This window comes from Capricornis sumatraensis, chromosome 17 (genome assembly GCF_032405125.1).
Source record: "Capricornis sumatraensis isolate serow.1 chromosome 17, serow.2, whole genome shotgun sequence".
NCBI classification, from domain to species: Eukaryota; Metazoa; Chordata; class Mammalia; order Artiodactyla; family Bovidae; genus Capricornis; species Capricornis sumatraensis.
This window is the reverse complement of record NC_091085.1, coordinates 51411701-51427915: the sequence shown is the minus strand read 5'-3', so window position 1 is coordinate 51427915 and position 16215 is coordinate 51411701. Positions and strand designations below refer to the sequence as shown.

Sequence of the window (16215 nt, the reverse complement as noted above, 5' to 3'; positions counted from 1 at the left end):
ACTGCAATGAGAAGCTGGTGCACCACAACCAGAGAGCAGTGCCCCTCTCTGTAACTAGAGAAAAGCCCAGGCGGCAATGAAGACCCAGCACAGCCAAAATAAATAAATAAATAAAAATAAAATCATATCTACATATCCATCTGCAATTCTATGCCCAGCAAAAGTATCTTTCCAAAACAAAGGTGAAATAAAGGCTTTTTCAGATACCCAAAGGCAGAGAGGATTTGTTACCAACAGAGCCACACTACAAGGTTTGTTAAGGAAGTCTGTCAGCAGCAGGCAAATGGAGCAGATGAGAACACGAGCGAACGAAGGCGACAGGGATGCTGACACCTGTTGGTGATGTACTCCACGTAGGCCAGGGCGTCCTCCACCCGCCGCTTCTTGGTGCAGAGGATGATGCGGTTGAAGTTGGCATAGACGACCGATGACCCCAGGCGCCTGAACTCAGCGATGAGCCTGCAGACCAAGTTCAGAATCAAAGGTCAAGACACCACAGAGAAAACAGTTAATGGTCCCGAAGCAGAACATATACCTAGAACCCAGAAGTAACAAAGAACAAAGAGGTCTGCATGGCCAAACCCTACCACAGACAAAATCATAGACAAAGAGAGGAAAAAATCTGCAACTCATACCACAGAAAAATGGTTACTTTTTATCTAGAAAGAGCTCATACAGATCAATGAGAAAAACACAAAACAAAAGTACAGAAAAATGGTCAAAGGAAGTCCAATTTCATTCATAATTAGGACTGCAAATTAAGGCGATACCAAGAGAGCATTTTATCCCATCAGGTTGTTGGTAGGGCTTGGCATGGGGACACGCATTCCCAATCTGGTTCCTAAGAGTTGGTAGTACAACCAACTGTACAACCTTTACAGGGAGCTGACAATATTGATTCAAATTATCATTTACCTCTCTCAATTTATCTGAAAATATCCATCAGACCTGCAGCAGTGTTACTTCCTGGAGATTATTCTAGACATGTTTACATGACCTCATGCATAAGACCAATCCTTGGTTGGTTACTGTGACAACAAAAGTTATGGAAGCAGCCGAAACATCCATTAGTGTGGTACATCCACACATAGCTCTACAAGACCTACTGTTAACGAAGGCAAGCGAGGTGCAGAATGGTAAGCACAGTGTGCAATGACTTATAAAAAAGCAGCAGAGACTGCACCGTATGGCGTGTCTCTGGAAGCTTGACGGCAACTAAGCTCTTCACGGGCCCCATCTGATCGCTATGGACCACTAGCCCAGAAGGGGACTCTTGATCCGGAGGTGCTGACTAGCCATCTTTCTGGTTTGGGGAGAAAGCCACTGGCGGCACTCACTGAAGGAAGAGCTTCTTCATCATGCTGTGCAGCGTGCGGTGCAGGGCAGGGTCGTGCAGCAGTGAGGACGGCGACCGGAGCCAGCGGTAGAAGTGCATCACCTGGTTGTCGGCGTAGACGTTGCGGTACTGCGTGATCTCCTTTACCCAGCCCACCACCATGCTCTTCAGGATCCTGCAGGAGGGGTTCAGAGGGTGCCCCCACTGTCGCTGGCACCAGCTCCTCACCGTTCTGCTGTCACCTCTGCGCCCTCTCTTTTCACTGTCCAGGCTCCATTCCTCAACCCTCTGTAACTCATCCGCACCCCCGACTCAACACCACCTTTCTGGCTTTTCCAACAGAGCCAGGACAGAGCTGAGAAGATGCGGGTGCCCTTCAAGGAGGCACCTCACTGCTGTGAGAACCAAGAGACTCACAGCAGAGACCTCAAGGGCCCCCTCTCCCTTGTGCCAGTCAGGGTCCTAAAGGACTGCTTCGTCACAACTGCCCCTGGTTAAATCGCCCCAGGTGACTCTACAAACAGCATCACAAAGCCAGTGTGATGGTTCTGTCACCTGGAGTCTGATTGCACCACCTCTCAGGACTGAACTGGCTGCTTCTCTGCCCAAACAGTCCTTGGCCCTGACTACACCACGTGCATTTTGGCTGCTGAGGCTTTCTTTCCGCAAGTCCCCTGGCCTGAAGCCCCCTCCCGCCAGTTCTGTTCTCTTTCTGTGAGAAGGCTACATGGTGGCAGTTGTAGAAAACAGTTCTGGAACCACAAGACTTGCTCTTGAACACCGACCTTTCCCCTCAGCTGCACTATGACCACAAGTCTGGGCCTCAGTTTCCTCATTTCTACAATGGGTGACAGCCATCTTGCCTAGTGGGGCTATGAGAGCACGTGCTCCCTGCCCGTGCCACCACTGCACTTCTCTCCCGATACCCATGCCTTGCAACTTGCACCACTTTCTGTGTGGCTTTACCCATGTTCATATCCTGCTGTGCACCCCACAGCAGATGCTCAGTGAGCACCCACACCCCAAGTAAACTGGTGACTTCTTGCAGGCACACCTCCGGCCATAGGAAGCGGGCCAGAAGGCAGCACCTGGAACTGTCGCTGGTACCTGGAGGGCGGCATTTGTGAGTGCCACTCGTGAGCAAAGAAAGGAGTCTGGCCCTGTGCTGGTTTCTGACCGGGCAGAGGGAAGCCCCACTGATACTGACTTAGCTCTCAGTTTCCAAAACAAGGACAGAGGATAAAAGGATTTCTACTGCTCCTTCTAGAGGCAAACTGTTGTTCTGCCTTTGGAGAGATGAGGGTACAAGAAGAACCAAAGGGCAGGTGATGTTCTCACAGCGGCAAGCCCCTGGGTACCTGAAGGTGTTGGAGCAGAGGGCTGTCTCGTCGTAGCTGGCAGGGGCACTGGCGGCCTGATTGCCCGTGATCATGTCCTCTAGGGAGGCCTGCTGGATCACATCGAAGCTGATGCCAATGCTGTCAGCCCCCTCCATATCATTGACGTGGTGAGACTGCAGGATGGTGTTGACGGCCAGGTTCTGAATATCCAGTTCCACGCACACTACACACAGACATCAACGCTTGTGCACTGACCCCTCCTGGGTATGGAGCCTGATCCCAGCAAGCACCATCTCAGAAAAATCACTGCTGCTTAGGGCAGCTGACTGCACAGCCCACACCCACAGAGGCCCCCTGCAGGTTCAGCTCCCAGCCCAATACACCCGAGTGCTCCCACCAGCCCAGAATGGCAACAAATAGCAGGAACAGCAGTCCCTGGTGCGCCCTGCCCTCCCACCTGTGGAGTAACAGCCGGAACTGTTGATCTCCACAGGGGCTTGGTCATCAAACTCCATGACAAGCCTGTTGTCGTCAGCCTCCTTCCCACCCAGGTCAGGGCGTGATGTAGGAGACAGCCAGAGCAGGTGGTTGTGGCGCTGGAGGTGGCGGGCAAAGAAGAGGTCGGAGCCAAAGGTAGAGATGTCCTCAGGCAGATTCCCAACGGGGATGTGGAAGTACCTGCAGGGGAACGGGGTCAACCCCAGGAGTTGGAAATGACTAGGGAATGCCTTCCTGCACCCAGAGACCAGTGAGGTCAGTGACAACCAAGATGGCCTCCCCTCGGCCCACCTGCTCATCTCAAAGGCCTGTGACAGACACGTGTCCAGGTTGAGGTAGTGCCGGATCATGCGCCGGGCTCCGTGGCGCTGCCAGTCCAGGACCCCGTAGCTGATCTTGTCAGCCACGCGGACAGGCACCAGAGGGAATTCCTCCAGGACAGGGATCTCGCCAGCCAGCCTCTTCAGCTCCCAGTTGGACTGAACAGCAATGAGAGTTGGCCCACGGCGCTCCTCCTGGGTGCAGGGAAGGAAGCAGTGAGGTGGACCAGGCCCTGGGGAGGGGGCTCTCACAGCATGGGGTCCCGCTGGCACTCACTTTGTAGGTCAACAGGAAGCGCTGGATGGCTCTGCAGACGATTTTCAAGTCTGTTTCAGCACGAACTTCAAAAGCGTGTTTTTGTGGGGGCAGGAGCTCAGCGCCCACTTTCTCTAGCAGGAGGCTGTGCTCGGTTGAGTACAGGGTATTGAGGCTGGGCATCTGGTTGCTTCGCACCTAGACAAACAAGGGCCAGGTCAGCCGTCTTCCCATGGGGAAGGAGGGGCAGCCCTGCGAGTCGACACAGGCGGCAGGGCTACCTCTGCAGATCAACTTCTCACTCTCACAAGAACAAGGCAGTGATGGAAGGGAAAGGGGAGTGGGAGCTTCCTGCCCGGGGCTGTGCGCCTCCCCCAGCGAGGCTGTCCCATGGCCTGGCCCGGAACTCACGGTATCCAGCACAAACACAGCCGCCTTGCGCTGTGAGGGCACGAAGATGCCAAAGAGAGCCTTGTGGCCCTGTGCGTGGTGGTACAGGTAGATGTGGCGGATGCTCCCTGCAAGAGGACATGGCCCGTCACCCTGAGATGTGCAGGAGGTAAGGCCAAGCAAGGGCGGCTGGCACACGCCATACCTGGTTCCAGGTAGCTGAACTGGGCCAAGGAGCGCATCTCCAGGTGCTCAAGAGTGAAGGTTTCTGCTTCCCAGCCTGAAAGGTGCCTCCCCAGCTGTTTACTGACCACACACACGCAGCCCAGCTGCACCAGGGCCCGAAACACTAACGGAACCTGGAAGAGGGGCAGACGGGGCTGTGTGAGGGCCGACGGGGGAAGGCAGAGGCCCAACTGCTGCTGCCAGCCTGTCCATGCCTCGATTGGGTTTGTTTCCCTCTATTGCATTTAGGTGGATCCTTGCACCATTCGGCTGGGAAAACAATCACCTGAGTCTCATACACGCCCTCGATGTCTGGCGCCGCCAGCTCAGTGTTGATCTCGTTGATGTGTTCTTGGTACATGTCCTCTGGCACCGAGTATTCGTAGAGGTTGTAGACCATATTGGAGCGAGGAAGGACTCGATTCACCTGGTGACACCATGTGACAGTGACCTTACCCCGCAACTGAGCTAAGTGGTAACGTCTGCAACAACGCACAGGCAAGCACACGTGCACACACTCTTATACACATACATGCATTGTTTAAACAGTCCTAGGATGTCTGCACACAACCACAGAGTAAAGTTCTACAGCCCATTTCTCCCTATCAGTAAAATTGAAAGGTCTGGGCCTGGCTTCAAGAAGCTGCCTGAGGCTTCTGAAAAGTAGACAAGTTTCCAGACTGTGAGGGGCAGGTGCTCCTGCTACATTTTCCTCTGTTCTCTCCTGGGTGTAACCGAAGGGTGCAGGAAGCAAAAACCCAGAGAGAAGCTATGTTTTCCCGGACAGAAGACTAGGAATGGAACCCCTGTCCAGCCAGAGTGTGGGTACCTCAGCGAGGAGGGAGGAGCGGGGTGCCCCAAGGGGAAAACACCTTTAAAGGAAGGATGTTCTCCTCCTCACTTACATCACACACATCTAAGAAAGCTACAGAATCCTAGATCATCTGTTCTCTGTTGCCCACTCCTTCCCTGTCCTCTTCCAGGATCCACATTCTGCTGAATCTTCTGGTCGGAACTGGATTTCACCTTTTCCAGAAGCATCCTCTGTCTAGCTGCCAGTTACAAATACTCTAGTCTCATCTCCTCAATTAGATGTCACCCTGTTCACTGAATTTTAGTACCAGCCAAGGAATGTGCTCATTTGCTTAGTAAATATCCCTGGGCAGAGCTAACTGGGAGCTCAGATGGAGACACCGGGCAGGAGCCTCTGAGGATGCCCCAGCTGAGAGGACCACCTGCTGTAGGATTCCACATATGTGAAATGTCCACGGCAGGCTAACCTAGAGGCAGAATGTGGACCAGTGCTTACTGAGGGCTGGGAGAGGGGAAAGGCTGCTAAGGGGCTGGGGTTTCTTTGTGGGGTGATGAAAATGTTCTAAGATTGACAGGGGAGATGGCTGCATAACTCTGTGAATACACTAAAAGCCACTGAGTAGTATAGTGAGCTGTATGGCATATGAATTATACCCCAATAAAGCTGTTCACATCAGAAGAACCTATGGAGACAGAGCTTGCAGCCTCTGACAAACGTCCACCTAGTCCTTTCCCTGCTACATGGACAACAGATACAAGAGATGGTCCACCAGGACAATGATACCCGCAGCTTCCTCACTGAGCATTCACTCGGTGCTCCACAGCATCATTTCACTTAACTTCTGCAGCATCCTAAGAAGGTTCTCAGGAGAGATGGAGGCACCAGAACACCTTGCTCAAGGTCACAAAGCTCACATGGTCTTTGTATCTGCAAAGCTTGAATCTGTATGCGGCCTTTGCCATAGTGGAGGCAACCTCAGAGGCTGAGCAGGCAGCTGACCTCAGTGATCAGAAACAAGAGCTGCCCCCCGTACCTTCCGATAGGAAGGGCCTTCCTCCGCTTTGGCCACCCGCTGGTTCACGTAGAACACCCGGGGAATGTTCAGCTTGATGCAGTACAGGTCACTGCCGATGACAGCCCATACCCTGAACAAGCCAGCCTGGCTGGTCTCACTGATCTGAAAAGGAAACACAGATCGTATAGCACTCCATGTCTCACCCTGTCACAGAAAGCACTCAATACCTGTGCACAGGCCATCTCCCAGGCGGCCTCCAGAACCAGCCCCTTTACAGAGGCACACAGGTAAAGCCCCGTCCCTTCTGCCCCATTCCAGATCAGGTCCCCAGGATCATGAGCTGGTCAAATAGCCCTTCCCATCAGCCATGCTCCTGCCCTCTCTCTGATCACTGTCTGCACCTGCACAATCTGCCATGGAAGGTCCAGAATGCTGCGAGCCGTTCTTCGAAAGAAGCCCCCCAGTCCTGTGGAGGGCCCCTCTCGGATGGCCCCAGGCCTTGGTGCACCCTCTGCCCCTTCCAGATGCCGCCTCTTCTTGTGAGCAAGGCGCTGTTGAGCCTGCAGCCGCCACTTCTTCTTGTGGAACTGGAGCCAGACCAGCCACTCTTCCTGGGACAAGTCAAGAGGAGGAGATGGCAAACAGAGCTGAGCACGCAGTAAAACAGAAACATTCTTCCACAGCAACTAAACCTTGGAGGTCCCAAGCTCTGGAAGATCTGGGCACATCCTACCAACTTCCTCAGGGGTCAAGCCCCATTTCTAGGCCCCCACACTGCTCAGCAGACCCCAGAGGGAGATGGCTTGTCACAGGTCAGGCCTGACCAGCATCACTGCTCCCCTCTCCCACCAGCCACTCCAGACTCCCTAAGAATTCTTGCCTGGGTGGTTCCGAGTGCCGGAGGCTGCCCCAAAACCTCCTGCCAGGGCATCATCAGCTCCAGGTCCTGCGACCCCTCTTGCCTCTCACAGTGGATACGCTTTCTCTTGGTAGCAATGGGCACTGCCGAGTGAAGTGGCTTTGTGAGGCCAAAGTCCTCCATGTCGGAGGAGCCAAGGCTTTGGGTACTTTCTGAAGTTTGGGCCATGCCCACCTGCAAAGATCCAAAGGAGACTTAAAATAGCTCTCTCTCAATAAATCTCCCTTCTAGAAACCCACCAAAAGTGAACTCTTAAATAAGGTAAAATACTTGAACACATTTATAGACTAACCTATTCTTTTAATATTTTAAAAATCCATTTATTTGGCTATGCCAGGTCTTAGTTGTGGCATGTGGAATCTAATTTCCTGACCGGGGGTGGAATCCGGGCCCCCTGCATTGGGAGCACAGAGTCTGAGCCACTGGACCACCAGGGAAGTCCCAGACTAATCTGTTTTTAAACTTTTAACAGTGAAAAGGTCAGAAAGAAAAGGTCACTTGGGTACCACCATTACAAAGTGAATGTTATATTTTTTGTGTTTGCTCTAGAACCCTCTCCTTTTTATAGGAAATACTGTAAAACATAGGTAAAGGATCCCTCTTTCTCAAGCCCAGCCCCCAAGTGTCTATCACTCCCTGCACATTTTACCCATAAACTGTTCCTTTAAGCTGCAGTTTTATATGAATAGAGGCACATGGTACACATACTGTGACTTCCTTTCTTTACTCAATGATACATTTTTGCGACTGATCCCTGTTGCTACACGTGGACACTGTCCATTCATTCTAACTCTATTATGCATATAAACCAGCTGACCTATCTATAATATTCTAAAATGAAGAATGGTTCATTCCCACTCTTTCAGAACCAGAAACTGGGTTCAACAACCATCCTTTCACGTGCTGCCTGAAGACCTTGTGCTCACACTCCCACAAGAAACACAGACAAGATCCTATTTCCCCACGTGTTAATGCTTGATGTCACCACAATCATTTTTTTTGCTGTGATGTGGTATCTAAATATTTGATTTTGCATTTACCTAATCAACAGTGGGGTTGACCCTGGGGTAGTTTTCTAAAATGACCCCAATGACCCCAACTCCAGTTGTTCATGCCCTGTGTAACTCTCTCCTGAGTATGGGCTGGACCCAGTGACTGACCTGCCTCTAACGAAGAGATTACAACAAGTGACAGGATGCCATTTTGAGGCTAGATTATAAAATACAGTGACCTCTGCACTGCGGGCACCCTCTCTGGCTGATATCTAGGGCCTGCTCTGGAGTCAGCCGTCAGGCTGTGAGCTGTCCTGTGGAGAGGCCCGTGGAGCTAGGAACGAGGATGGCTCGACCAGAGTGAGCTTGGGAGCACATCCCTCCTCACCTCCTGGGGAGGCCTTCATATGGGAGCACAGCCCTGGCTGACACCTGACTGCAGTCTGCAGGGGACCCTGGGCCAGGGGACCTGGATAAGCTGTGCCCAGATTCCAGATCCACAGGGCTCAAAATGTGCAAGATAATAATAAACCCATGATATTTAAGCTGCCAGGTTCTGGGATCACTTGCTACACAGTAAATAGAAAAATAACATACATGTTTATGGACCATTTCTAACTTTGTACATTTCAAATATCTTCTTTGAACTGTGACTTTTCTCTTCGTTTTATGGTGACTTCTGTGTTAGAAAAAAGTTTATTTTTTAATTACAAAAGTAACAAAAGAATAGTAATGAACACCTATGTTCTTATAACGCAAATTCAATAAATACCAACATTTTGCCTTTCTTGTTTCAGACTACAGAAAATTTACAGTTTAATTAATTGAATTTATTGGTCTTTCCTTTTGTGATGTGTGTTTTTTAGTTATGACTTAAGCTCTTTCCACCCCAGCATCATAAAGATAGCCTCCTGTGCTTTTTCCCCAAAGAGTTCTCTTTTTTCAACTTATATCTTTATTTGGAATTTGTTTTCATACTCAGTGTGAGATAGCTACTTTCTTCTTAAAATATGAAAAAAACATTTTCCCCAGCATCATTTACTGAATAAGCACTCTATTCTCCTTAATAGTATATAACACTACCTCTGTGATAGACCAAGCTCCCAGGTGCATGCGGATCAGTTTCTAAGGTTCCTATTATTAGTTCCACTGTTACATGGTCTTGCCTTAATAAGAGTGAGCTTTGTTACACACCAAGACAAACTTCCCCTTTTTAATCTTCAAAATTGTTTTCGTTTTTCTTATCCTTGTTCTTCACATGAATTTTAGGATTGTCAAATTCCATCAAAAAACTTTGCAGATATTTTAACTGAAATTACACTGAATTTTACAAATTATCTTGGGGCAAATCACCCCAAGGATTCTAATATTGAATCTTTTCATCCATGAACATGGTATATCTCCTTATTTATTTAGGTGAATTTCTCTGCTCTTCAATAAAGTTGTATAATTTTTTTCCATAAAAGTTTTACACATATTTTGTTGTTATGATTTATTCCTTGGTATATTATTCGTCATTATTATAAATAGTACCTTTCAAACAATACTTTCTAAGGAATTCTCTAGTGGTCCAGTGGTTAAAACTCTGTGCTTCCTTTGCAGAGGGTGCAGGTTCAATACCTGGTTGGGAAACAAAGATCCTACATGCCACATAGCCAAAATAAAAAAAATTGATTAATTTTTAAAAATCCCTAATTGTCTCTAATATAAAAGAAAGCTATAGGTTTTTATATATGAGCTTTGTATCTAATGACCTTGTTGAAATGTCTTAGTTAAAATAATTTGGGGGTTCCTTACATTTTCTGTGTTTAACAGTTATATTTACCTACAAATGATGTTTTATATCTTTCTATCCTTAAAATTTAACTTCTTTTTCTTGTTTTGTGCCAGCCAGGACTTAAACAATTTTGAACAGAAGTGGTCGTAACAGGCATCCATTTCCTCTTCCTCACTTCAATGATTCTAATGTTGTGCCATTAAATATGATGTGTGCTATTGAGTTTCAACAGATGGACTTTATCAGAGAAATATATCATTTTTTCTGATTTTGACTGTTCAGTTTTATCATGAATAGACATTAGTTTATCAAATGTTCTTTCTTGACTTTATTGAAAATGACACCATAAGTCTTCTCTTCACGATGAATCGATTTTTCCTAAAATGAACTAAATTAGCAGATTTCTGAAGTTAAGACCTGCCATTCCTTGCATAAATCACACCTGGACACAATATTACTGTCTTTACACAGTGCAAAATTTAGTTTGTTACTATTTTTGTACCTATAGTTCTATCTGCCAATGGCCTTCCTTTTCCTGGCTTGTTAGTTTGTTACCAGGGTAACAAAAGTTATAAAGATTACCAAATGAGCTATAGTGATAGTGATAGTGAAGTCGTGTCCGATTCTTTGTGATCCCATGGACAGTAGCCAACCAGGCTCCTCCATCCATGGGATTTTCCAGGCAAGAATACTGGAGTGGGTTGCCATTTCCTTCTCCACCAAATGAGCTAAGGACCCTCTTTTTTAAATTCTCTGGAATCATTTGTTTAAGAAGTTTGGTAGGGGGCTTCCCTGGTGGCTCAGTGGTGAAGAATCTGCCTGTAAAAGCAGAGGACACAGGTTTAATCCCTAGTCTGGGAGGATCCCACATGCTGTGGAGCAGTTAGATTCCTGTACCACAACTAGTGGCACTCTAGGTCCCAGGAGCCCCAAATACTGACCCCATGTACCTAGAGGCCATGCTCTGCAACTAGAGAAGCCATCGCAATGAGAAGCCTGCACACCACAATGAAGAGTAGCCCCCGCCACTTGCCACAACTAGAGAAAGTCCACACATAGCAGCGAAGACCCAGCACTACCAAAAAAATGTTTTTTTAAGTTTGATAAAATCCCTCTGAGAAACCATTTGGGCCCAGTATTTGTTTCTTTTTAATGGTTGAAGTTCTATTCAGTTTTTCTATTGTTTCTTAGGCTAATTTGAATAATTCTTTTAGGATACTGTCCATTCCATCTAAGTTTTCCAATTGTTTAGGAAAGATAATTCAGTCTTTATTTCTTTTAGACTTTATAATAGCTGCATTGATAATCTGTTTTCATTAACACAAAACCTGAAATATCTATCTTGACAAAGATTTATCTATTTCATAAGTCTTTTCAAAGATAAAGGTTTTGGCTTTGTTTCATTCATTGCTGCTCTTGCCTTTATAACTTCTTTCTACTTTCTTGCTTTCTTGTTTCTGAATTTTTCAGTTGGGAGTTACTTAATTTTCTATTGGTTTTTCTTTTCTATATATTAAAATAGATTATGTGCTATTTATAGTCTTTAGCTGCAAACTACAAATTTTAATAGTATTTTCATTCACTATTTCTAATTTCCATTGTGACTTCTTGATCCATGAGTTACTTATATTTCTTTACAGTTTCCAAACAACATGATTTGTATATATATAAATTATTTGGAATGTTACAATTTGCTTTGCAGCATTCAGTCTTATTTTAGGTGTTCTTAAAAAGAAATGTGTGTTCTTTAATTATTGAGTGCAAAGCTCTATTTGTTAACTCATTCTAACCTTACAAATTTTTACTAGTTTTTGGTCTGCTTGATCTATCAATTGAGAGATGTGTTTAAATCCTAAACTGATTAGATGTCAATTTTTTTCTAATAGTTAAGTAAATTTTCACATATTTAATTTGAAGCTAAGCTATTAGAATTACTAAATATTTCTAGTGAAATTTGACTTTTAGTAGTATTTAATACCATCATTATCATTACTAATACTTTTTAAGTTAAATTTTTTTTTTGTCTTGCATTAATATAGCTACATCAGCTTTGCTTTGGTTAATATTTACTTGATATATGTTTTTGCATTCTTCTAATTTTTTTGAGCCCTTTTAGGTATAACTCATAAATAAGGTAGTTAGATTTTAAAATTCAATCTGAGGATCTGGTTTTTAGCAGGAGAGTTTGTATACTGCTCTGGTTTAAAGCTCAGTTTCCATTTTCAGCACCTGAGAATTTTCTTCTTGCTCTTCTGATTTTAGCTATGCTTTTCATTACACTGGTCTTTAGTATTTTTTTTGCATTTGTAACAGCTTTTTTTAGTTTAGAAAACTGAAGTCTCAAGGTGCAGTGATGCATTCCAAGTTACTGAGTCTAATTATTTAGTACATCATATATTTAGATAGTTTTTCATCCTAAAGTGAAGCATTACAAAGCTTCCTATCACAGAAGAACACAGAGAAGAACTAAAGGGTTAAGTACCAAGATATGTATTTTTAGAAAGAAAAAAACATTGCAGATGCTTGAATGGAAGCATCCAAAATGATGGGCAGCAGTATGGAGACTGGTGCCTGTGCGCCCACAGGACCCAGCCCAGCCCCGACTGTCACAGCCTGTCGTCCTGGGCCAGGCCCCACTACCTGTCTCTTGCCCTCAAGGACGAAGAGCTCACTGATCTTCTTCTGCTTGTAGACGTCATTCTTCTCTAGCAGTTTTTTGTGCAGCCAGTCAGGGTGTTTGACACGTGGTACTGGGTTCTTCACCTACATGAAGGCGATACTGATCACTTGTCTGACTCTGTTAATTTAGTCAGGTCCAGGTTTCACACTGGGCTCCGTTTCTGCTGGTCTCAGCCTCACCTGCTGCAGGGCCGCAGGGATCGTGATGATCTTCTGTATGGCACTCCCCAGCCGCTCGATGTAGTAGTCCCAATCCAGAATCTGAGCATGCAGGAAACCAGCAACGGGGTGCATGAGAAGAGCAGCAACACACCATGCCAAGCACTGTGCTGAATGAATGCTTCATGTGTCTTATTCAGTCCTCTCAGAAATTCTATGCTGAAAGGCCCCATTTCACAGAGGAGGAAATGGAAGTGCAGAGTATAAATGATCCCCCAGGATCAGAGCAAGTAAAGGAGCCAGTGGTAGAACCCTGTGCCAGACCTCAAGCCTTAGTCCCTCCCAGAGAGCAGTTAAAAAGGCCTCCACAGCATCTAGCTTTTCCCGGTTTTCCCAAAGTGTAACTATTTCTTCACTCATTCCATAATAGAAAAGAGGAAATCAAGAGTGAAGTCCCCAGACAAAAACGTGACCCGAGTCTGGGATTCTCTGCCTTATCTAGTTTTCCTCCTCAATTTCTAAGAGTAGGAAAAAAAATCAGCACTCACTGTCCGAATATCAAAGTCCTGAAGGGAAGAACTCTTTAGCCATTTCCGGAGAAAGTGCTTCCTCACTGTGGGCTCTGCCTGGAAAATGGCCAGTGGAATGGCCCTGGTCGAGAAGAGATAAAAAAACTCACAAATGTGAAAATCTCCTGCAGTTTACATGGAAATAAGTACTTATAACCTACTTTGTAACCTATGTTTTAAGTTCATGTAGTTATTTTGTATAAACTATCTGTATCTGATGTTTATCATACTTAATAAATATTAATACTTCATATTAAAATGTCATGATTTCATGCACAACTCCTTACCATTGGCCATCTGGTGTATGTTTGACCACTGTTATCAGAGCTATTTACAGATGTCTTTACATAAATTATATATCATGTGCATGTATATAAATAAACATTAAAAATGTTATTCACTGGGTAAATATAGACAGAGCCCACTGCTGGCCTGAAAATGAAACCAGTTTTCACATCACTAGCAAAGCAACATGGCAACTGTCACTACCCCTTTCTCTCACTGGAAGAAGTATTTGTTATTTTGAAATATCATGAAGAAACTTAGAAAGAACAGAAACCTGTGCACCCACCACCTAGTTCTATCAAACCGGCCATGCCATTTTCATGTCATGGATGAAAAATAAAGATGACGATGAAGTCCCCTGTGTAGCTCTGTCGATCCTCCTAATACAAAGTAAATACAGTGCTTATCAATCCCCTACATGCTTTTATAGTACTCCTATTGTACTTCCCCTGTGTGTAAACTTAAATAGACAGAAGTACACTCTGCCTTCATGCATCACCCTGCTTTTCTTGCTGTCAGTGTGGTAGCATGTAGCTGTGGTTCAATAATCCCAACTCGAGAAGTGCAGCATCAGTCTGCTTGTGTGTGAGTGACCTGGAGCTCTGCCCTAAACCTGAACTGGACTTTGTGTTATGCTCATTGTAGCAGACCCTCCAGGACATCCCCACTGCCCTATGCCTGACTGAGAGGGTACTCTCAGTCTGGCCACCCAAGAACCCAGATTCTCTGGGCTCCAAGTGGACAAGCTCACTACACCCTCTCAGGATTCCCACCAGGGCCCAGCAGCCTTCCCGGCATCTGCTCTGAAGGAAGTCCAAGGCCTGGTTCCTCCCTCTTCCGAGTGAGTCCTGACTATCCCTGCCCTGTTTAAGGAAGCTCATCTCTCTATGGAGGGACAGAGGCTCTACAGAAGATGCAGGTTTTCAGAGAGCAACCAAGACCCTTAAGGAATTCCTTCCTTGACGCTGGAAACCCTTACCTCTCTGTGACTGGAGACCCCTCAGGCTTCCGGGAGATGATGTAGCGGCAGCTCAGCCCAGCATCCTTCACCATCTGATCTCCCAGGAACTCAGCCAGGCGCTTGGCCGTGCTGATGGATGTCGACTTCTGCTCCCCATAATCTTCCAGCTTCCGAGACATGGAACGGTTCTCAGAGATCAGCTCGAACAGTTCAGAATCAGGCATGTTAGCTGCCTGGAGAGAGAGGCAACGAGCAAAAATATCATACAGAGGAAGGGAGCACCAGCCTGAGCTCACCCAAGACTTTCTCCATGTGAAACTGCGTTCATCTAGCCTGATGAGCTGAAGGCAGTGGTGTAACAGGGCTGTCTCATACCACTGCACAGCAACACACCACACACACAACCTTAACTTTTATTAAACTATGCAGGAAAATATCAAGAAACATTTATTGAGCTTTCAGTACCAAGACTACAGAATAATAGGAAAGACAAAGAATTGATTTTTGTCCTAAAAGGAAGAGAAAGACAGGGAAAGGAGGAGCCAGGAGGGAGAAAAGAAGAGAGACATGGGCAGGTTGGATAGCAGATGGACCAACCGAGGAGCCAGCTGCTTTCTTCAACGATGAGGAGGAGCCCAAGGGGCCTGTCTGAGGTTGAACAGCTTACAACTGGCTCATTATCATGCTAATATTTGTTTCCTTCACGGAATTCTGTCACTGGACACAAAAGTTAAGGGGGATTCGGGGTAGCCCTGGCACTAAGGAAGTTATGGGATTTCATCAGAATTAGCCTTGAGTTCATCTGTCACCTTGCTTACCAGGACTCTGACTGCAGGACCCTCAGAGCCAGATGAGGAGCCTTACCTTGCTGTATAGTACATCCAGCCAGTAATCAGCCACCTTGGCGACAGAGCCATACACTTCTTCTAGGGTGCTGCCCTTAAGAAAGGCCTCAAACACTGAGGACTGGAAGATTTTAATCAGCTGCAGCTCCCCGCGGCGTTTGACCTCAAAGCCCTTGAGCTCAGCCAGGGAACCATCCTCATTGAACACGGCATACCTAGAAACATAGGCAAAGAGAGCAGAGGAGAGAGCCTGGGATGCTAGCTGCTTCTCATCACCCCTCTGCCTTTTTCCTTCCCTTTCTCATCCTCCCTTCTAGCATCTATCAAGCAGCAAACATCTCTCTACCCTGATCTCCAAAAGGAAAATGACTTAGGGCCTGCAATCTGTAGAACCAGAATATAACAGGTGGAGAACAGAGTTTGTGGGTGTCAAGAAAAGCTTTCCAAACTGAATCAAAAAGGTCAAGAAACCAGAACCGAGGTCTGTTCCCATTGTGGGTCCTGGTCCATTTACTAGAGGAGTTGTTAGACCTTTCCCAAGCATAAAGACTGTGGGATTCCTACCTCTTCTTCAGTTTCTTGCCTTCTTCCTTGGAGGCTGGAAGGATCATGGCAAGGTAGGGCCCATCAACCTCAAAAAAGATGCTATTCTCTGAGCGAGTGACGTAGGTGAGTGAAGAAGGCTCAGCCAGCTCCTGGTACTGATCATTGGTGAAGCCTTCCTGCCAAGCAAGAGTGAAGAGGGGGTCGGCCTCACTCATCATCACTCAAACCTGGAGACGACCAGCTGCCCTCCAAAGGGTGGATGGATCAGCAAGCTGGGGCTCTTCCATAC

General features: G+C 46.5%; 1 protein-coding gene across 1 annotated transcript in view; it reads right to left on the bottom strand.

The window, feature by feature from the left end:
• Window positions 1-16215, bottom strand: part of POLE (DNA polymerase epsilon, catalytic subunit) — a 54980-nt gene that overhangs the window by 13518 nt on the left and 25247 nt on the right. The window contains exons 24-41 of the mRNA XM_068990026.1: window positions 15945-16102; window positions 15400-15595; window positions 14554-14768; window positions 13269-13371; window positions 12742-12822; window positions 12523-12645; window positions 7075-7287; window positions 6596-6805; window positions 6213-6356; window positions 4652-4792; window positions 4346-4499; window positions 4162-4268; window positions 3772-3948; window positions 3466-3689; window positions 3134-3354; window positions 2695-2899; window positions 1338-1511; window positions 334-459 (exon numbers count right to left, since the gene is read on the bottom strand). Of these exons, the coding sequence (XP_068846127.1) occupies window positions 334-459; window positions 1338-1511; window positions 2695-2899; window positions 3134-3354; window positions 3466-3689; window positions 3772-3948; window positions 4162-4268; window positions 4346-4499; window positions 4652-4792; window positions 6213-6356; window positions 6596-6805; window positions 7075-7287; window positions 12523-12645; window positions 12742-12822; window positions 13269-13371; window positions 14554-14768; window positions 15400-15595; window positions 15945-16102 (2972 nt within the window). The remainder of the gene's footprint in view (window positions 1-333; window positions 460-1337; window positions 1512-2694; window positions 2900-3133; window positions 3355-3465; window positions 3690-3771; window positions 3949-4161; window positions 4269-4345; window positions 4500-4651; window positions 4793-6212; window positions 6357-6595; window positions 6806-7074; window positions 7288-12522; window positions 12646-12741; window positions 12823-13268; window positions 13372-14553; window positions 14769-15399; window positions 15596-15944; window positions 16103-16215) is intronic.